The sequence below is a fragment of the Citrus clementina genome, unplaced genomic scaffold (assembly GCF_000493195.1).
Source record: "Citrus clementina cultivar Clemenules unplaced genomic scaffold, Citrus_clementina_v1.0 scaffold_1, whole genome shotgun sequence".
Classification (NCBI taxonomy): domain Eukaryota; kingdom Viridiplantae; phylum Streptophyta; class Magnoliopsida; order Sapindales; family Rutaceae; genus Citrus; species Citrus x clementina.
In genome coordinates, this window is record NW_006263303.1 from 5,226,106 (window position 1) to 5,244,534 (window position 18,429).

An 18,429-nucleotide genomic window follows, 5' to 3' on the forward strand; every position below is an offset into this window, starting at 1 on the left:
AAGTTTTGAAGAGTAAAATTTTCAATCGAGAGCTGAGGTGGATTGTTTAAAGGGTCTAATCAGAATATCAACAAAATTTGGCCAAGAAATAAAAAATATGAAAAAAGAGATTGATTTGACATTGAATGCTAAACAGATAAGGAGGGGAAGTTGAATAGAATGAGTGCCTTGAGAAATGGTATTCCAATTTCCAAAGGAAGCAGGCAGCAAGTAAATTCAATTTATTGATCAGCTTGCTTTTCCCAATGACAGGATTCCGTTTCTAAACTAGACTCCCCGGCAACAAATTCAACTAAAACTGTTGGTTTTTGAATTTTAGTATCTGAATAATTGCTGCTTCATTTCTTGTAATGTACTACCCTTACAACGAAACTTCCACGGTGCTTTTATTAAATTCGTTACAGCAGCTTGCATGTAGATTTGACAAGTGTCAAAAAATGTATCATAAATAAAAGTACCGAGCCATAGAAATTCACTCCAAAGGCAATGATAACACATTAATAAATCTCAGAGAAGCAACAAGATGATGAAAATTTGACGAAGGTAAATTCATCAGAAAACCAATTCAACTACTTATAACAGATGGGGAAATCGACAAAATTTACAAATGCTTGGAGTGTCAATTTACATTAAAAAGAAAAAAAAATGATTTCTTCCTTTTCTCTCAAGAAAATTGCACAGGTCATCTGATCCCCATGGAGGTAAAGCGGGGGAAAGCCAGTAAAGAAAAAATTGAATAAAAATGGGTAATTAACTGTACAGAAGACTATACAGATGTGTAATGTATATAACACTTCTATTTGACCATTTATGAAATATTTTCTGTACTATGAAAGCTGATCATGCATTCCATTTGAATCAAACGCAGTTGATGGTGGTCTCGGATGAGAAGATTGTGGTGGAGCAGTAAGAGCATAAGGTAGTCGAGACGAGGAACTTTCAATCAGACCAGCAACTCCAGCTGCCGCAGACTGAGCATTTGAAGGGAGGAAAAGATCATGCTTCTGGTCTTTATAAGCACTCCAAACCTGCAAATACCAATAACGTAACCAGAAAACAGGTTAAGCCTATTATCTAAGTCAAGCAAATAATAGCCAAGTTGAAATGAAACCACAAGATTAAAGATTTAAAATTTTTTGGCAATGCTTAAAATTGGCATCTGTGCATTTAAGCAGACCGAAAGCCTACATCCTATATAAGTAATTCAGTACTAGTACTACACCAACAGGAGAAGAAAGAATTGGAAATTCATATCTCTTGCTTGGTTTAGGCAACATTTTACATTTTAAGAATTTTAGGAATTTAAGGATTTATTACTTGTTTAAGCTAAATTTGGTTTTGCCAAATTATCTTATTTTGGTAGCATTTATGTTACTGGAGCAAAACTAGATTTATTTCTTATTAGAAGTAGACTTATTTGCTCCAATCTTTAGGATTGGCCTCTATAAATAGGACATCACCGCATCAATATTTTTCTTTTCTTGGTCAAACTTATGATTATTGAATAAATGCATTGACTTTCTACACTCTATTTTCGTCTCCATTCTTCTTCTCTATTCTGCCTCACATCACCACTTTTTAAACAGGATGCTCCAAGTTAATTCAAGTTCTCAACCTCCATCATCTTAAGCTAATTAGGATAAAAGACTAGACTAAATTTTCCAGACATGCAGCTTCTGGAAAGATGGTGCATACAGCTTAATTTAAGCAGAGAACAATCTTAAGTTGAGGGAAAAATAGAAATAAGTTTTGAGACTTACATCTGAGGCACTCAATATGTCACGTACTTTGGAACAATGAGCTCCTTCTGCTGCAAATGCATGCAAAACCTGGACCGACATGGTCAAACCATATGATTTTTAACTTCATAATCAGAACTACTGTGGAAAGTTGCTTCACATGCATAAATCATAATATTTTTTGGGTCAAAACCACACTAAACAGTTATTTGGAAAGTAACAGAAGAAAAGACTAGTGATTCAATAAATAACTATCAGAACTGAAATCTTAGAAAATATCATTTGGAAGTAAAAGATTCATAACTACTATTGAATAGCTAGATGAACTTTAAAAGCATGACAGGTTAACCCAATTAGCAAAAGGTATTTTGCTCCCTCAAAAAGGAGGTCTCAAATGACACAAACAGAAAGAAAGCAGAGTAACCCAGAGAAAGCTTGAAAAGCGTTGGAAAGCAAGAAAAACTATGATTTCCTTGTGTCAAAAATAAACAACTGCTCATGCATTTAACATGTATAAAGTTAGAAAGATATCGGACAAATCAAGAAAACATGACGGCAACTGCCCCACATAATGCAATCAATGGAATTGAAAGGTCTGCTGAATTTAAATTACATCACTTGAAACAGTTATGAAAAGGCAAAATCTTCTTTAGTAAGGGCATTAAGTGAGAAAGCCACCATGATGCTCATCATTCTAACCTCAATAGCAAGCACTCTGCCAATAGAAGCTTCAGATTCATTCCACTTCATCTGAGAGCTAAGCCCATTCCTTCCCCCAGCTCTCCAGTCAAGAAGGCCAAGAAGAACATCAACAAGCCCAACCCTACATTTAACAAAACATTTTCCATATCATAGAGTATTGAAGGTAATGGAATACAAAGTCTGAGCACATCCAACAGCAAATATTAAGTCTATATATAAAGATCACTATAAGTCATTTCCAAGTGCATTGATCATGCATATTAGATGCAGCCTCAGCACATGGAAGAGCATCATTCCTATAGCAAAAAGATTCTATTACATTAAAATGAAATATGAGGTGCTTTTCCTTTCCCCATATACACCAGGTAAGAAGTTTCATTAGTTTACAACATTTTCAATTATTGCTTTTGTAGGATTTACAATTTACAAAGCCAGTGGTTGGATATCATGTTGTTGCAATACCGATCACACTAGCATTAATCTTTAACACACAGGCACAAACAAGCTGATTAGTTGCCAACAAAAGTTACTCACTTAAGGCCTTGGGCTACAAGTGCATCCCTAGCTCGATTTCCAGCAACAACAACACGTTTCAATGTCTCAAGAGCTAAAATGCTTCCACCTTGCCATCCTATAGCTTTCATTAGAATTGGAACAACCTGAAAGAAAATTATCAAGAACGAAACAATGAACAAGATCACGTGACAAAGGCAGAAGAAACGAAATAACCCATACTGAGATCAAAGCCTAGACATACCTTGAATCAAGAAAATATTTAAAGTAAATAAAAAACACGATTAACTGCAATTAATACGTTCCTGATTCTCAAAATTGTCCAATGAATTAAAACTAAACAATAAAAGATATACGGAAAAAGAATTTCAAGACGTGCCAAGCAAGGCTTAAGCTGCAAAACTTGAGAGATGCGGAGTGGGGCAGTGAGATATTATAAGACAAACCTGAGGTGTTCCTGTACTTGTTGCAGCCATAGCTTCCGCACAGGTAGTACTAGCAGCAAGTTGATGCAAGACCCGCAAACAACTAAGGCGGACACGTTCTTGAGGAGTTTGTACAGGCTGCGCAGATCCATCATCCGATTCATATGTTCTATCTGCTTCAGAGTTACCATTTTTCACCTCCTCCGTTGACATGGTTTCTCGTCTTCCCTCATAAGCCACAGCAGCCACAAGTTTGGGCACATAACCAAGATATCCGACGTGGTCTGCAAGAGCAGGGTGTACTCGCAATAATGAAACCAAAGCAGCAGAGAGAAGCAAAGGAAGCTCTGGGTCAATAGCTTGGGTGTCATAATGTGTGGCAGCAATTGATGACAAATACTGATCCAGCAGTCCTTCCAAGAATCTCTTTGGATTTCTCAAAGGAAATTTTGGATCTTTAAGAAACAGCCGGACATAAATTCCGCCAACCTACATGACCCTAAATCTGTGAGATAAAGAACATGAAAAAATAATTCTAAAATCATGAATGAGCATGAACAAGTGAACCTGAGGCTCATCTCTCATTTCTTGCTGTGCAGATGCCTGCTCAGGTACATCCCAATCAACAACACGTCCTTTCATTTGTTCACGATATAGGTCAGATGCCATCGTTGAAATCTGTGCAGATAGAGAAGCTGCCATCGCTGGTGTCCATACAAGTTCTGGGGTTTCCGTAGTCTGTTCAAGTGCTGATACAACAGCTTCGCCAGGACCATCTCTTATAACTGATACCAGACCATCTGGGAGAAACCTTGCTAGTGTTATAGCAACTCTAGGCCCATGCATTGGTTGCCCAACAAGCTTCCCCAATAAAGAGGCTGCTGCAGCTCTTTGCTGCAATGGAATTTCTTCTGCACATCACCAATTATATTAACAAATAAATTGCTTTTCAAAAGATAAGATTGGGAAAAAAATAAGGCACAAGAATAAATTCATTACGTTGTGAAGGCAGGAGAAGTTCAAGAATGTAAACCACTCCACCATGCTTGGCAGCTGCCCAAGCAAGTTCTGGCGTGCTTGCCAAAGCATAAAGAACATGAAGAACCCCCTCACGACAAGCTGGTGCATAATGAAGCATCTGTAATAAAAGGAGAAGACTAGATCCATCTGCCACCATAGCCTCCAAGCAGGAAGCGCATGTTGTCAAGAGAGACAGCACATTCAGGCAAAGCTGAGGAATGTTGCTGTCTGGTGCAAATGGCACAGAAAAGCATTCAAAAAGAGGCAATAGCTTTTCTTTGGTAGAAAATATGGATGCCAAATTTGGATTGCTTGTCAATATGTTCTGCGAATTGGAAATGCAAAAAAAAAAAAAAAAAAAAAAAAAGGGAAAAAAAGAAACAAAATCATATACAATGAATTGTTAACAACTTGAATGCGCAAAACACAACCGTACCTGAAGTGAGGTCAAACCAAACTGAAGATTTTTAATCATTACAGAATCTTCCTTGCCAGTCACTTTTCTGTCAGATACGGCTAAGGACTCATCATTAACTTTCCGTTCATTCATTGATGAATCAGTAGCATCACTTGGAAGCTCAAACGTCTTTGAGGATGAGGGATCAAGACTAAGTTTATCCTGAACAATCTTCGAGGATAAGCCATCCAGACTTTCTTCACCCTGGACATCTGACTTTGTAGCAGATTGATTGTGCACAAGATACGATATAAAATCAATTAAAGCAACACAGAAGGCTTCTGGTTCAGTGATCTCAAAATCAGGCTGATCATTATAGACCCTCAAGTAAACATTGCCAACATAAAGTTCCTTTGATAATGCCTCGTATAAAAAGCCATTTGAATCCTTCAGATCATATGAACCATCAGGACTTTGGCTTGCACGTTGCTGATCCACAAATTTCAGCAATTCTGCTCGAGTTGATGAGTTCCAAATAATCTACAACCATAAGCAGTTATGTGTTAGACTAAAACATTCATGTAGAAGTTCACAATTAGAATAAATACCACAAACTATGCAGACAAAGTGATTGACAGATTATGATATTTGCATGAATATACTAGTGAATCATAAACTAAAAACTGAAGTAGCTGAGTACAAAATTAAAAATGAGCCTGCAGCAATTAAAGACATCAGGAGTCATAAATATAAATCATCTCGTGGAACTCCAAATTTAATTATGGAAGACCTGAGGTGACCTGGCATGATGTCTGAAAACAACCATCAGGAGCATGAAAACACACATACTTTTTCTCAAAAATAAAAGAGCACTTGACATTCAGGAGCTTTAAACTGTAAATTGACAAGCCTGATATAGATCACACAAATAAGTGTGCTGAAAACAGCGCAATTTTAGATTAACAATAATCAATGAGATACCTAGATAATGCAATTGACAATTGAACCAGAATTTGTCTGCTAATTTACTAATTTAAATGCAGATTATGCGGTTGAACTCATTAAAGCCCAAATGAATAACCATTCAGAAAATGGACAAACTAAAAACTCTCTTTTCAAAATGTAGAGAATTGTTTTGAAGGAAAGAGGAACATCAAAGCTTGCAAGTCGATGAATGAATATGCAGTACCACATAATCTATGTAGAAGTCATTGTGTGCTCCGAATAATCAATCCAATTTACTAACAAAAGCCAAAAGTGTAGGGCTGTTAATTCAGTTTTTCGACATTGGCATTAGAATTTTCATCAAGGGATTTATTTGACATTAGAATTTTCATACTTCAGAGTCATAGCCCCAAAGCTAGTAGAAGAGAAACTACTAAAACCTTTCAATTAGATATAAGCATATATGCAGTTATCTAACAGGATTTGCGCTTGGAAATCTCAAATAAATTGGCATATAAATGTGTCCTCTCATCAGATAAGCACCTAATAAAGAAGAACATCAATGAACACTAGACATTTCTTGAACAGAAAAATACTCATTTACCTCTGGAGACTCCAAGTTTGTGTTTAATTTGGAAAGCAGGTTTTTGGGTATCTGATCTTTCAATAAACTTGCAAGCTTAGGAGTCAACAATGCTCTGAGAGCACTGGCTGCAGCCTCATTATAAGGTATTGAAATCCCATTAGAGCACAAACCACTAAGCCTAGAAAGGGCCTGGGCCGCTCTTACAGCATGCATATTTTTTGCAATTTGAACACTGGCACCAACACCATGTGACTCGTTCGTATCTGATTTTTCGGCAGTTGAGTCATATTGAAGCAATAACGGTAAAAGGAACCTAAAATAAACCAACATAATAAGAAGAAAATTAGATATGGTAATGTAAAATTTAGTACATTAATGTGTACCATAAGAACAACAAAATACTGATGGAGATCCATTTCAAGCCAACAACAAAAAACTGAAAGATGAATGGCTTCAGTGACACACACAACATAAAAAACGACAACAATTGAGACCCATATTCTTTTGCATTCAAATATGACAGACCTCACTTGATGTGGGAATAGCTGTGAATTGGCAAGTGTGATGAGAACCGGGAGCACTGAAATTCTCAGTCACCCATGACCCACTACCCACACCCAGGGAAAACGAAATAACATACGGGCATCCATAGATCAAATCGACCCGAACAACACATTTTAAAGTCTAAAATTGGCCCGGATTGAGTCTGCCCGCTACATAGATATGGCATGCATTGATCAAGCAAATGTTCATTATCATTATGTGTTACTGTTACATCATCCTAAAAATCAAGATCTATAGACAACAGTCTCCTCCTAGATCCTTCTTTTTTTTTTTAATATCCTTTCAGATGGATTTTAAAAACTATATTCACTATGAGGACAAGTTACAGAAAAAGAGAGGGACTAGAAAAATGCTAAAGGGAATTGTGCAAGTCAAATGTGCAGCACAATGAATAAAGTAAATCCAGATAATTTAACAGACAAGCATTTACAGTACATTGTACAGGTAACCAAATCTGAAAATATATTTTTTGACACACCTGATAGTATGTTAAAATAAATTATCTGAACTGGAACTCAAATACAATTAGCAAAGAGAATTAAAGAACTAAGAAGTGAGACCATGTAATTGAAAGAGTAGAAGAAGTGTTTTCCACCAAGAGGACATTAGCAGAATGTCAGTTATTTGTCAGTCTGAAGGGAGCAACCAAAAAAAGGAAAAAACAAAAAAAGGTTGCTTTGTTCAAGGGTTGACATGATTAAAACGAACTCAAAATACATGCATTTTATATTTTAAAAAAGCTAATCAACGGGAATTTAAGACTTCAAATGCAAAAGGCCCAGTCAATATCGATCAGTCTATAGAGAATCAAGGATTGAGAAGAACTTAATTTCAAATGTTGGAACATTTAAGACCACCTTAATTAAAAAAAAAAGAAAAAACGTTGTGAACAGAATTATTGCAAGGGACTTAAATTATATGGCCATTGGCAAGTTGGACTAGGAGACATAGACACCCAAAACAAAGAGAGAAAGAAACACCGAAAATAAGCTCACTAACCATAGCGCACCAGCCTTCAGCAATGCATCCTGAAGCTCGGATGACACAGATACATGAGCAATAGTTTGAAGTGCAGCATCAACAGCTCCAGGAACAAGCTCAAGTTCAGTGCAGTGTACAATGTCTTGAACTAATCCAGAAAATTGAAGCACCTCAGTCCTGGCACTCTCAAACTGACTTAAAACAGAAAACGTTCGCATCACATTTGTGACAATGACGGCTGAAGGTTCCATAGCAGGAGTAGTTTTCTGAACCACACACATGCAGCGGGAAAGAAGAGTTGAAAGAAGTTGAATCCCACCGTCTCTCACAAGCTCCTCACCATTCAACGAAGAAGATGCACACCTAAACAAGGTAAGTGGTCAACAGTTAACTTTCATTATATCCTGCTATCCAAATTCTATCAGTTAAACCAACAAGAAAGATAAGGTAGAAGGGGCACTTACGTCAGCCAGAGAAGCTCAGAAGCTGCAACGAGAAGAGGAGCTCTATCTGAGGAAAGGAAATTGTTATCATCCTCATCCACAGTAACTGCATTGAGCAACATCGGATAGCCAGCATATTTAAATGGTTCCAGTACATCTCCATATCGTCTGTATAAGATGCATTGTCCTTTCAATAAAAGCAATAACCTCCAAGGCTGTGGACCTTGCAAGCCTTGCATGGTGGCCTATAAACAATCATACAGGGTAAAGGTTTCGGCAAAACAAAATTAGTCAAATAAACACAAAAAAATGTTCAAAGACATTTAAAATAAAGGAGAATTTGATAGCTGTATACAATTTATAAGGTATCTTCAACAAAGCAGAACCATTACCAGATTAAATTCTTTTATTGGATATGCTTACTTTTACGATGTTGCCACATGAATTTCAGAAGTGCAAAAGCTAAATAGATCAACAATAGCATATAAACAAAGACAAAATCCCTTATTTTACAGATATCAGAAGGCTTTAGGATGCATCAAGTGAAAATTACTTAAATACAGGTAATAATAATTTATAACATACCCCTAACCATAAATCAAGAACTTCAATACAAAAGACAGCTCCTATATGGATCCAAACTCAATGTTAAAGATCTCATGACATTTATAATTTCAAGCAAGTTAGTATATACAAATTTCAAATCTACCTGAAGGCGCTCATAAGCTTTCTGTACTGCAAGAAACTTCTCCCTTCCTTCGGGATTTTTGTCAGGATGGTATTTCATTGCAAGTTTCCTATATTGGCGTTTGAGCTTCTCCTCATCAATGTTCTCAATCTTCTTGGATATATTAGACATCTCCTCAGAAGAATAGCTCTTATGGGAATCATCACTGGATACATCATCCAGGGATATCTCTAATATTTTACAAGCTTCTTCTTCTGAGAGATCCATAGGTCTACGTGTCAACTCTTCACGCCACATCACAAGTAATGACTGTAGAAACTCCACATGTTCAACAATTGGCCAATTTGGAAACTGAATCTCATCACATAAGTTCCGAAGATAATAACGGTGACACCACATTTCATCTTTGAGCTCAGGGTATGTCACTGGTGGCATTGGAGCATACTCATATAAAGAATGGCAGTGCTGTGACAATTTCTGGGGAAAATCACCAAGATGCTGCAAAACCTGGTGGGGAAGAAAGAAGTGCAGAAAAGCAGTTTACATGTGTACGATTGCTCAAGCAAAACGCCTTAAACTAGAGACCTAAGAATAATTCAGAAAGCAAACAAACAACATAAGTGGGTCATTTGAAGATTTGAGATACCTGACGAATCAGATTTTCTGCTCGCATTTTGTGTGTCCATATGATCTCAGGAGTGTCAGAATCTGATACCATTGCTGCTGAAAATGCAGCTGGACCACTACGCTCCAACACATACAACAAGGACTCTGGGAGAAGCCCTCCCAATACACTACGTTTTGCCAGAGGCAGTGAAGACGAAACTGCAGCTTCTTCCCCACCATGAAATGCTTGATGCACGTGAGTCACAGAAAAGAGTTGAGCAATTGAATAGAGATTTGATCCAGGGTATGCTAGAGCAAAATAGAAGGCACCAGTGCTGTATAGACGTATCATGGCCTTGGGATTTCTTGTGACAACAGCCTTCAGCAAAGCCGCAGCAGCCTCTACGATACTTGGTTCCCCAGAAAGCATAGCCTTTTTTTGACAAATAAAATTAAAATTAAGTATTGCAACATAAACAACAGATTTTCCTCTGATAAGAAACTGAAAAGTGTAACAATGATGAAAAATCAACAAATACATATCGTAGACCAGCTTCCGAAAAGGATGCCAAATATAAATATATAAAAAGAAAGAAAGCACCAAAAGATAGGGTTTAAAATTAAAAAAAAAATACAAAATATTTTGAAACAGTCTTAAGATTGATGGAAAGTACTAACCCACCCATGTACAAGACAGAATAGATAAGTAGTAACATTTCAAGAAAGCCTAAACGAAAAGATGTATCATTAAAACCCAAATATCACCTCTCTTAGAAAGGAGGTTGTCAGTCTACCACCATATTTTTATGTAAGCTTCAAAACTAAACAGCCGCAACAATCACCTGGGCAATATGCGGAAGGCAGCGTGAGCTTGATAAGATCCACTTTACCCTCGGAGTTGGAGTAACTATCTCTCCAGCATCATCCAAATCTGAATGTGCAGATACCATGTTATGCAATATGGCTAATGCTGCCTCACCTACCTGTGTAGTATAAAGAATCTATTATAGTAAAGGGTTTCGAGAAAGCAATATGAGATGACACACGTGCTAGAGATAGGCGATGTATCATTGTTGGCAACAGGCAAAAACATCAACTTGTATCTCAAGCAATTTATACTTATTTGGCATGTATAAAAGGATCTGCATTGCTAGTGTTGAACTGTCTAAATAGGATTTATATTTTAGCAAGTTTGAAAAACAGAGAAACATCTGCAGAGTAAAAGAAGGGTAGTAAGAATAATATTGTTAACAGTATAGGATCAGGCTATAAGTTTGGGGCAAACACACCACTTTTAAAATGGTATAAGAGCCAGATTTCAATCTTGCAACCTGTGAGTTCTAGGTTCCACAGACCGTATTTTAGACATTTCAAAACTGCTTATACTCACACATCTCAATTGTTTTTAAAAAATATTGAAGAGGGTCTAAAGAAATATTGAGAAACACAGATATATACAAGTATTCATTTCTCTGGCTCTCTTTTTACATGGTGCTTTAACTGTGAGTTAAGGATGATGCCTGGACCACATTCCACAACAAGTGATTACATTTCCCCATATGATAACACTAATCTACAAAGAGCACATCCTTAGAAAAACTAATTGGTCGGTCACCCATTATTCAATAAAGAGCATAAGGATTCTTGTAATTGGAAGCAATGACAATACCTGAGTTGGTGTGAGAACAGGAACCCGAACAGCAAGCGCCCAACGAAGTTCACGGATATCACGTAACTTTTTCCAATCTAACATCCCAGAAGCCCAACACCTAGTTGTCCAATCAATAGCTTTCTTTGACCAAAATCTTCTAATGGCATCCTTCTCCACTGGTCCTACTTGTGCTCCATCCTTGTCAATAAACATCCATTCCTTAAATGGTTCCATGAATGCTGTAGCCGCTAGTAAATTTGACTGTAAAGGAATAGCAGTTCGCTCTGAAGTTTCATGCACCACTGTCAGCAGATCAACAGCTAATACACACCCTCCAACCAAAACACAAGCCTCGATATTTGCTAAAACCTTCATTAAAACCTACACATGCAGTAGAAGAAAGAAGATAAAGAATTATTATTTTAATTCATGGCAATAAATGCTGGCGTTAATTTAGACTTTTTTAAAACATCCCACAGACCGGTCCATTCCATTGACCAGTTTGTTCACAAACACCAAGCAAACAAGTATGGATCATAGATACTATAGTGGTTGCCAAAATTTTCTAAAATTTTCTAAGCCTGGCCAGTTGTCTAAAAGGCCATAAACTTTTATCTCAGGGGCATCAATGTACGCCATGAGGAGTTCAATATCAATGTTCTGTTCCCCATATCTTTGAGCTCCAACTCATGCAAACAAGCATGTAAAGACAAAAACACATTGTCATAGGAAGTGGTGACCATATACAGAAAGAATACAGCCAATGAAAGTCATACACAAAGTAAAATGTAATCAACCCAAGCAACAAACTAAGAAAAGAAAGGATAAGATGGAAAAAGGTAGGAACCTCAATTTCAACATACCTTCAGAAGGAGAAGAAGACGGTGTCTCAAAGCTCTATCGTCCGTCCTATCTAAAAGAACTGTAATATGTGCAGTACCTTCAAAAGGTCCAATTGTAGTATAATGCTGTTCATATACAATTGCCATTGCCCTAGCACATAGCTCCCTAACTGAAGAACCTCCGCCACCTCCAAAACCATCCAATCTTCCCATATCACACCAATCATCAGATGCACCCAACTCATCAGGTATTGCACCATCTACTGTTAGGCCTATGTCTGCATCACATAAGAAACGATGATAGAGTGCTCTAAAAAAGGCAACAGGATCACGCAATGGAAAATCCTGTGCCCTGCCACTACTGCCACTCTCAAGCAACAATCGTAAGTAATATTGACCCACACAAACTTCTTTGGACAAGCTAGGATAACTAACAGAAAACTCAGGATAATTCCAAGAAATCTGTGGCACACTATCTTGCCCAGTCATAGTCTCAAGGGTAGCACCTCCAGGAACTATATCCTCAGTACGCTCTTTCTCGACATCTAGCTTATGAACTTCAGCCTGCAAAGCCTCCCTCAGCTCCTGCCTAGTACGCTCATTCCATACTAAATCTGCACGATTGTGATCAAGGCTAAAAGCTCGCCAAAATTCAGGCCAATTAAGAAGCAGCCGACCAGAACCTACAGGTGTGCTCTCTACAACAACCTGAGCAGGAGCTGGAATGTCTGTGTTCTGGAAACCAACTGCATTAGCATCAGAATCAACTGAACTTGTAGCTTTTGGATCTAGTGATTCATGTACACCCCTTAACGGAGAATCAGCTGTGGCAACAACAGCGGGATGATCATTTTGGGAAAAGCCCATATACGGTATATCGCTGACCAAATTTTCACCAGAACGAGCAGCCGGAGATTGGAAGGCTGAAGCCTGTCCAGAACTCGGATCTAGATTAGATGTTTGATGGCTACCTGGCCCTCTAAAAGCACTTGTTTTCTGCCTTGTTGGGTCATTGGCTTCAACATTATTAACATAAGGCACAGAATGCTCTTGAGATGCAATTCCTCTACCAGGACGGCCTTTCCTCTGTTGGAGCAAGCGTCTCTGTCTCCTACTGGTCAATGATCCTTCTAAATTTGCATCTTCAGACAAAACTCCATCAGAACGTGTGTGCAAATAAGCAACAAGCCCAGGAGGTAGCACTCTAGACAATAAATCTAGAGCTGGTTGATAAGAATCTGCCCAAAGAGCTACAAGTTGTCGACTCACCTCACGTCGCTCGCCAGCAGGAAGGAAAAACGCGTGCAACAAATGCCTCAGCAAAGCACCATCACGCAAAGCAGCGTCACGCATCGACTCTGCAGCAATTGCATCTTCTTCTGCAATAGTACGCATGATAACAGCAACTGTTTCCCTTACACTTTCAGCGGGATGTCCAAAAAGTGCAAATAAACGACGCCGCAAACCAGCAACTTGGCGCAACAATTCAACAAAAACAGTGTATTGGGTGGTTTCACTATGTGGTTCACATATCATTGTCTCAAGAACTTCAACAACAGCCATTGACAGCAAAGGGGATACTGACATAGGCCTCAGACGGTTGACCAGGACAATAAGATAGCCCTGTTGAGAGAATAATACAGACTTTGTGTGCATCATTGTGGCATGCTGCTCTCCTTTAGAATCAGTTAACATATTTGTATCCCCAGAACCACCGCCAATAAGTATAGCAATCAGCCCTGCAGCTTCAGCAGCCACACCCTCAGATCCATTTCTCAGCAAACCCATTATTCTTCCAACAGCAGCAGGAAAAGACATCACGTGTGACGCTGCAGTTCTTGAAGTAAGTAGTCTACGCAAACATGCAACAAACCCCATCACGGTTGCAGCAGCTTTAGGTGAAGGAGGTGGTAAAGGAGGGGACTCTGGAGGAAGATTTGGGGTAGATGGAAGCATTGTAATCAATGCCATCAAAGTTACCTCAGGCACTTCAACACTAGGAGGCACTCCACTGTATGGAATACAAGCATTGAACTCCCGTATTCTACGCCATAGCTTAGCTCTTGAACCAGAAACTTGGCCACTTTCAGCAACAGCATCTTTGGCAACTGCTGCCAAGTGTTTCAAATGCATGGATGTACTTTCCATATCAGCAACAGGACGCTGCTTTCTGACTTGCATGTGAACAACTCCACAGGGTGGATCAATCCGATGACCAGGCATTGTCAATCTTGGTAAAACTGGCACAGGGTAATGACCCTGCTCAAGAAAAAACCCAACAGTTTACCACTAAATCACCAAATTCATCATCTCACAAATTAAAACTGTATATCAGCTTAAAAGATCAAGGAATACAAGTGTTTCAGAATATTATGTTTTAATCTGTTTTTAGAGGCAACTGAATCTAAACTGCACATTTCAAACTTTACCATCTAATTCATCCACCCATTAATAAGAGTATAGGTAAACAAAATCGTATAGTGGAATTCAAATAATTCATAGCATTAAGTTTCAAATCCACATTTACAAGCATGAAGCTAGTTATATTGAACAGGAAGCACTAAGTACTTACTTCTGTCTGCAAAACATCCCGAACTGCAGCAAGTAAGCTGTCACGTGATGTGCTTGCGTATACCTATAAAGCATGGCATATACATCAGATAGTTTTACCTTTAAATAATTCAAAATTTTAATGAAATTTATCAATGCTTACATGGATGGGGCATCCATCATTGAATTCAATAGCAAACATCTGGGGCTCCTCTGCAAATCGAACGAGCGAGCTTACAGCAGATAAAGGGCGAACAATAACAGCCTGCACACATCTAATGAGATTCTCAGGAATTGATACAACTCTGCAGCATGCACATCATCTTATAGCTTATTAAATGTACAAGTGCTTTTAATATTTTACACTCTCATAAAGTCCTCGACACAGTAATAAAATGCACACAAATTGCAGATCTGGGAGCATGCTTGTATATTCTTATAATGCATTTTCAAATTTTACCCCCCTTCCACCTAAAACACAATTGTGGTTTTCTTGTAACGTAGTCACAGCAATTACATACAGCTTTACAGGAGAAAATTACGTATTTGTCATAGTATATCTATGGACACAGAGACAAGAAGCGGACACAATCAAATATACTTTTAAGGCAAAATTTCTTAATTTGCATATTGGGCTTATAAAGAGGCAGGCACACCGAAACACAGTCTTTAAAACATAAATACATAAGTTCAGTTGGCATATTGATTGATCATAAGATGTAAACCCTATGTATCTATCTGGCATCAAAGGTACAAAATTTATACAATTCATCAGCTTACTTCATAGTTATCTGGGCGTCTTTCAACAAGTGAGACCCTTGTAAGGATGAGTTGACGTGAAACAGCACCACCATGCTCCCCAAGGCCTCCTTTAGGGCCAATTCCCAAACTCAGTCCAGAAACATTTAACGTTCCATGAGCAGCAGAGCGCAACCTCGTCACCGACCAACCTCCACAAGGGGTTTCATCTGCCCCAACAGCTTCTTTGGCTGTATTTTCCAAATTATTGGCATAAAAAGAACAGCATATAAAATGAAAATATTATTAGTTCCACAGAGATATATAACTGCAAATATTAAATGATAAAAAACTACCTCGTCTCTTTATGTACTCTGCCACAGAGAGGGGCTGGGAACTGTCCACAGATAGTGACAACCCAACCATCGATTTGGCAGTTTTAGTCTGCATAAATTTGTTCAACAGTACAGTTATTCAATGCAAAACATCTACTAGAGTATAAGCGTGATCCAATTGGCATTGTTTTAAATTCCAGTTCTCCAGGGAACAGGCATTTTGCTCCCAAAAGCAAAACTTGAACAATTGCCAGTGAAAAGGACCTAATTGAGATTATTATGAAATAATAAATTAATCACTAAAGTTCCCATCCTTACCAAACTTGAAACGATAGCAGAATTGGTGGTCCCTGGAGCAGCCTGGAAAGCTTTAGATTTTCTCCCATATAAAGGACAAAGAACAAAACCTCCAGTTTCACTTCTCTTCCCATAGGCATCACTTAATAGAACGATGGCAGGTGAATCCATGTCTCTAAAGTCCAAGCACCACCTCAGGTCTCCAGATCGTAAATCAGTAAGTTCAACTCCAACATAAGTAACTTTCAATTTCTGCAGCAGTAAACAGAGTCAGTGCAAAATTTAGTAGTTCCACAAGGAAATCGAGGTATCCACTTATATAGTACAATAGTAAATACATTAAGATGATATGAAAACTATGGCTATCCTGCTTTAGATAGAGCTCAATCCTTTCTGCAAGGGAAGGGAAATGATTATATTAAAGAAAAGAAATTTAAAACAGTGTTCAATTGAATAAAAACTATAACTCAATTTTGCACATTTCCACCATATTCTAGAAATAGCCCAAAAAAGGCAATGTACAATAAGATCAAAGATACAGTTTTGCTCAAGAGCAGCATTCTTTAAAAAAAAAAAAAAATGCACTAAGGGTATCGTGCTGGGGTCTGCTGCGAAGTGAAAACAGTAGATCTTAAGTATAAGTTGATGGATGATTCATCAACATTAAGCTTCTAAGTGGATATTGCAAGTTACAAATTACAAAAGCAACAACATAGGAGCAACCACATTTTATTTCAAAATGCCATAACGTATCAATCAATAAAACAAAGTAATTGCTTTCCAAACATTTCCTTAAACAAAATACATTTGTCAATTAAGAATCAACAAATTCACCCTCTTTCCAGTACCTCATGTCCATCAAATCAGACACTACTCACTAGCCCATAAACCACTCAGTAAACAAACAGTACACAACACTGAATCATATAACACAAAAATTGAACAAAATCCAACGATGAACAACTAAATTAGATAATATTAGAAGCACTTACATAAGCAACCCATTCCGAGTTCCGTCTCCGAAGATGAAGCACTGGAAATTCCGCGACAGCATTGAGTCTAACCCACCTAATTCTATGCAACTCGGTCAAGATACTCGCCCTAAACCTTGATGAAAACTTAAACGCCTTAAATTTGCCACGCCCATCAGTCCTAACGCTTATATTAAACTCATTCGCATTATCATCGCGGCCGATGATCGGCGTGGCACCTTCGAAATCGGACGCCACTTCATACGAATTGGTAACGGCAAGCGTGTTGGGGTCCAACGTGATGATGGTAGCGTTAGAGATACAAAGAATCCTCTTGTAACGGCCGCGCCACGAGTGTTTAACGACCAAGTAACGGGCGAGGTACTCGGTCTCTTCCGGAGGCGGATGCGGGGCAGAATTGGAAGGAGTATTAACGGGGTCCATTTTTTGTGACGGCTGGGGGTGGGGGTTTGGCGAGACGCGGTTCACAGAGTCAATGTGCTGGAGGTAATGGAGGGTGTGGTGACGTGGCGCATGTTGCTGACGGAGAAAGAACCAGAAGTTCACTCCGGCATGGTTGTTTGGTCGGGCGGCCGCAGCCGGGTTGCGGTGGGACTGATGAGACTGATTCGCCCCCAGTTTTCAAACGTAATTACGGATTTGCCACTCTTGGATTTACTTGATCGATCGCTAACCAACCCTAAACTTTCATCCAAAATTTTTTTGAAAAAAAAAAATTGAACTGAAATCTGAGTGTTTATTGAAATTGTAAAATTTCGGATAGCGATCGATTGAAGAATTTAGATGGAATATATTAGAATTTAGAGAGAGAGTGGACAGCTAGGCAAAAGGAGTCGTATTTTGTTTTGCATGACCTTCACCTCACCGTCGAAGGCTTTTTCTGATGGAAGAAAAAATTGTCACCTATCGGTTACCCTTATGTAACGACGTCGCGTGATGTCTTCCGAGTAAATTATTCAGTAGTAGTTCTTGTAAATAATAATAATAATAGTAATCATAATAATAAAATTTATGTATTGGGCAGTGATTACGGTTAACTTTTATCATTTAGTTGAGGTCCGGATACAGTGCAACGGTGGTATTGTGCCATCGTTGTACAGTATAATTAGATATAAATTATAAAAAATTAATAAGTAAAATTTAAAAAAGTTATAAAATTAATAAATTTTCAGGCTTTAGATATTTAGTAAATAAACTCTTACATTTATATATTCGCAATAAAAAGATCAAATAAAATGATTTCTGAGTAAAATCTCATCATCAATGAATATATAAATCAAATCAATTATATAACAAAACTCATCTATATGGGCTTGTTTGTTAAATTTATGAAATCTAAAATTAAAATTTTTGACCTTTTCTTTAAATTTACTTCTTTTTTAGTAACTTATGTATGATTTTCAGTCATTTATATC

General features: G+C 38.0%; 1 protein-coding gene across 2 annotated transcripts; it reads right to left on the reverse strand.

Moving 5' to 3' along the window:
- Window positions 1–524: 524 nt before the first annotated feature.
- LOC18055649 (dnaJ homolog subfamily C GRV2) lies at window positions 525–17,964 on the reverse strand. Of its 2 annotated transcripts, XM_006450991.2 has the most exons (22): window positions 17,015–17,964; window positions 16,044–16,274; window positions 15,747–15,834; window positions 15,433–15,641; window positions 14,816–14,917; window positions 14,675–14,737; window positions 12,124–14,361; window positions 11,279–11,641; window positions 10,452–10,592; window positions 9,650–10,042; window positions 9,025–9,510; window positions 8,337–8,560; window positions 7,891–8,235; window positions 6,346–6,640; window positions 4,836–5,336; window positions 4,379–4,724; window positions 3,947–4,290; window positions 3,401–3,868; window positions 2,976–3,100; window positions 2,439–2,562; window positions 1,761–1,829; window positions 525–1,028 (listed from the first exon to the last, which is right to left on the reverse strand). In XM_006450991.2, the coding sequence occupies exons 1-22, from the start codon at window positions 17,435–17,437 to the stop codon at window positions 828–830; spliced, it is 7,779 nt and encodes a 2,592-aa protein (XP_006451054.1). In that variant the 5' UTR covers window positions 17,438–17,964; the 3' UTR covers window positions 525–827. The 2 variants fall into 2 exon arrangements, with proteins under 2 accessions (XP_006451054.1, XP_024033379.1); XM_024177611.1 differs by lacking the exons at window positions 15,747–15,834; window positions 16,044–16,274; window positions 17,015–17,964 and having other exon boundaries at window positions 14,816–14,927; window positions 15,433–15,590.
- Window positions 17,965–18,429: the final 465 nt, after the last annotated feature.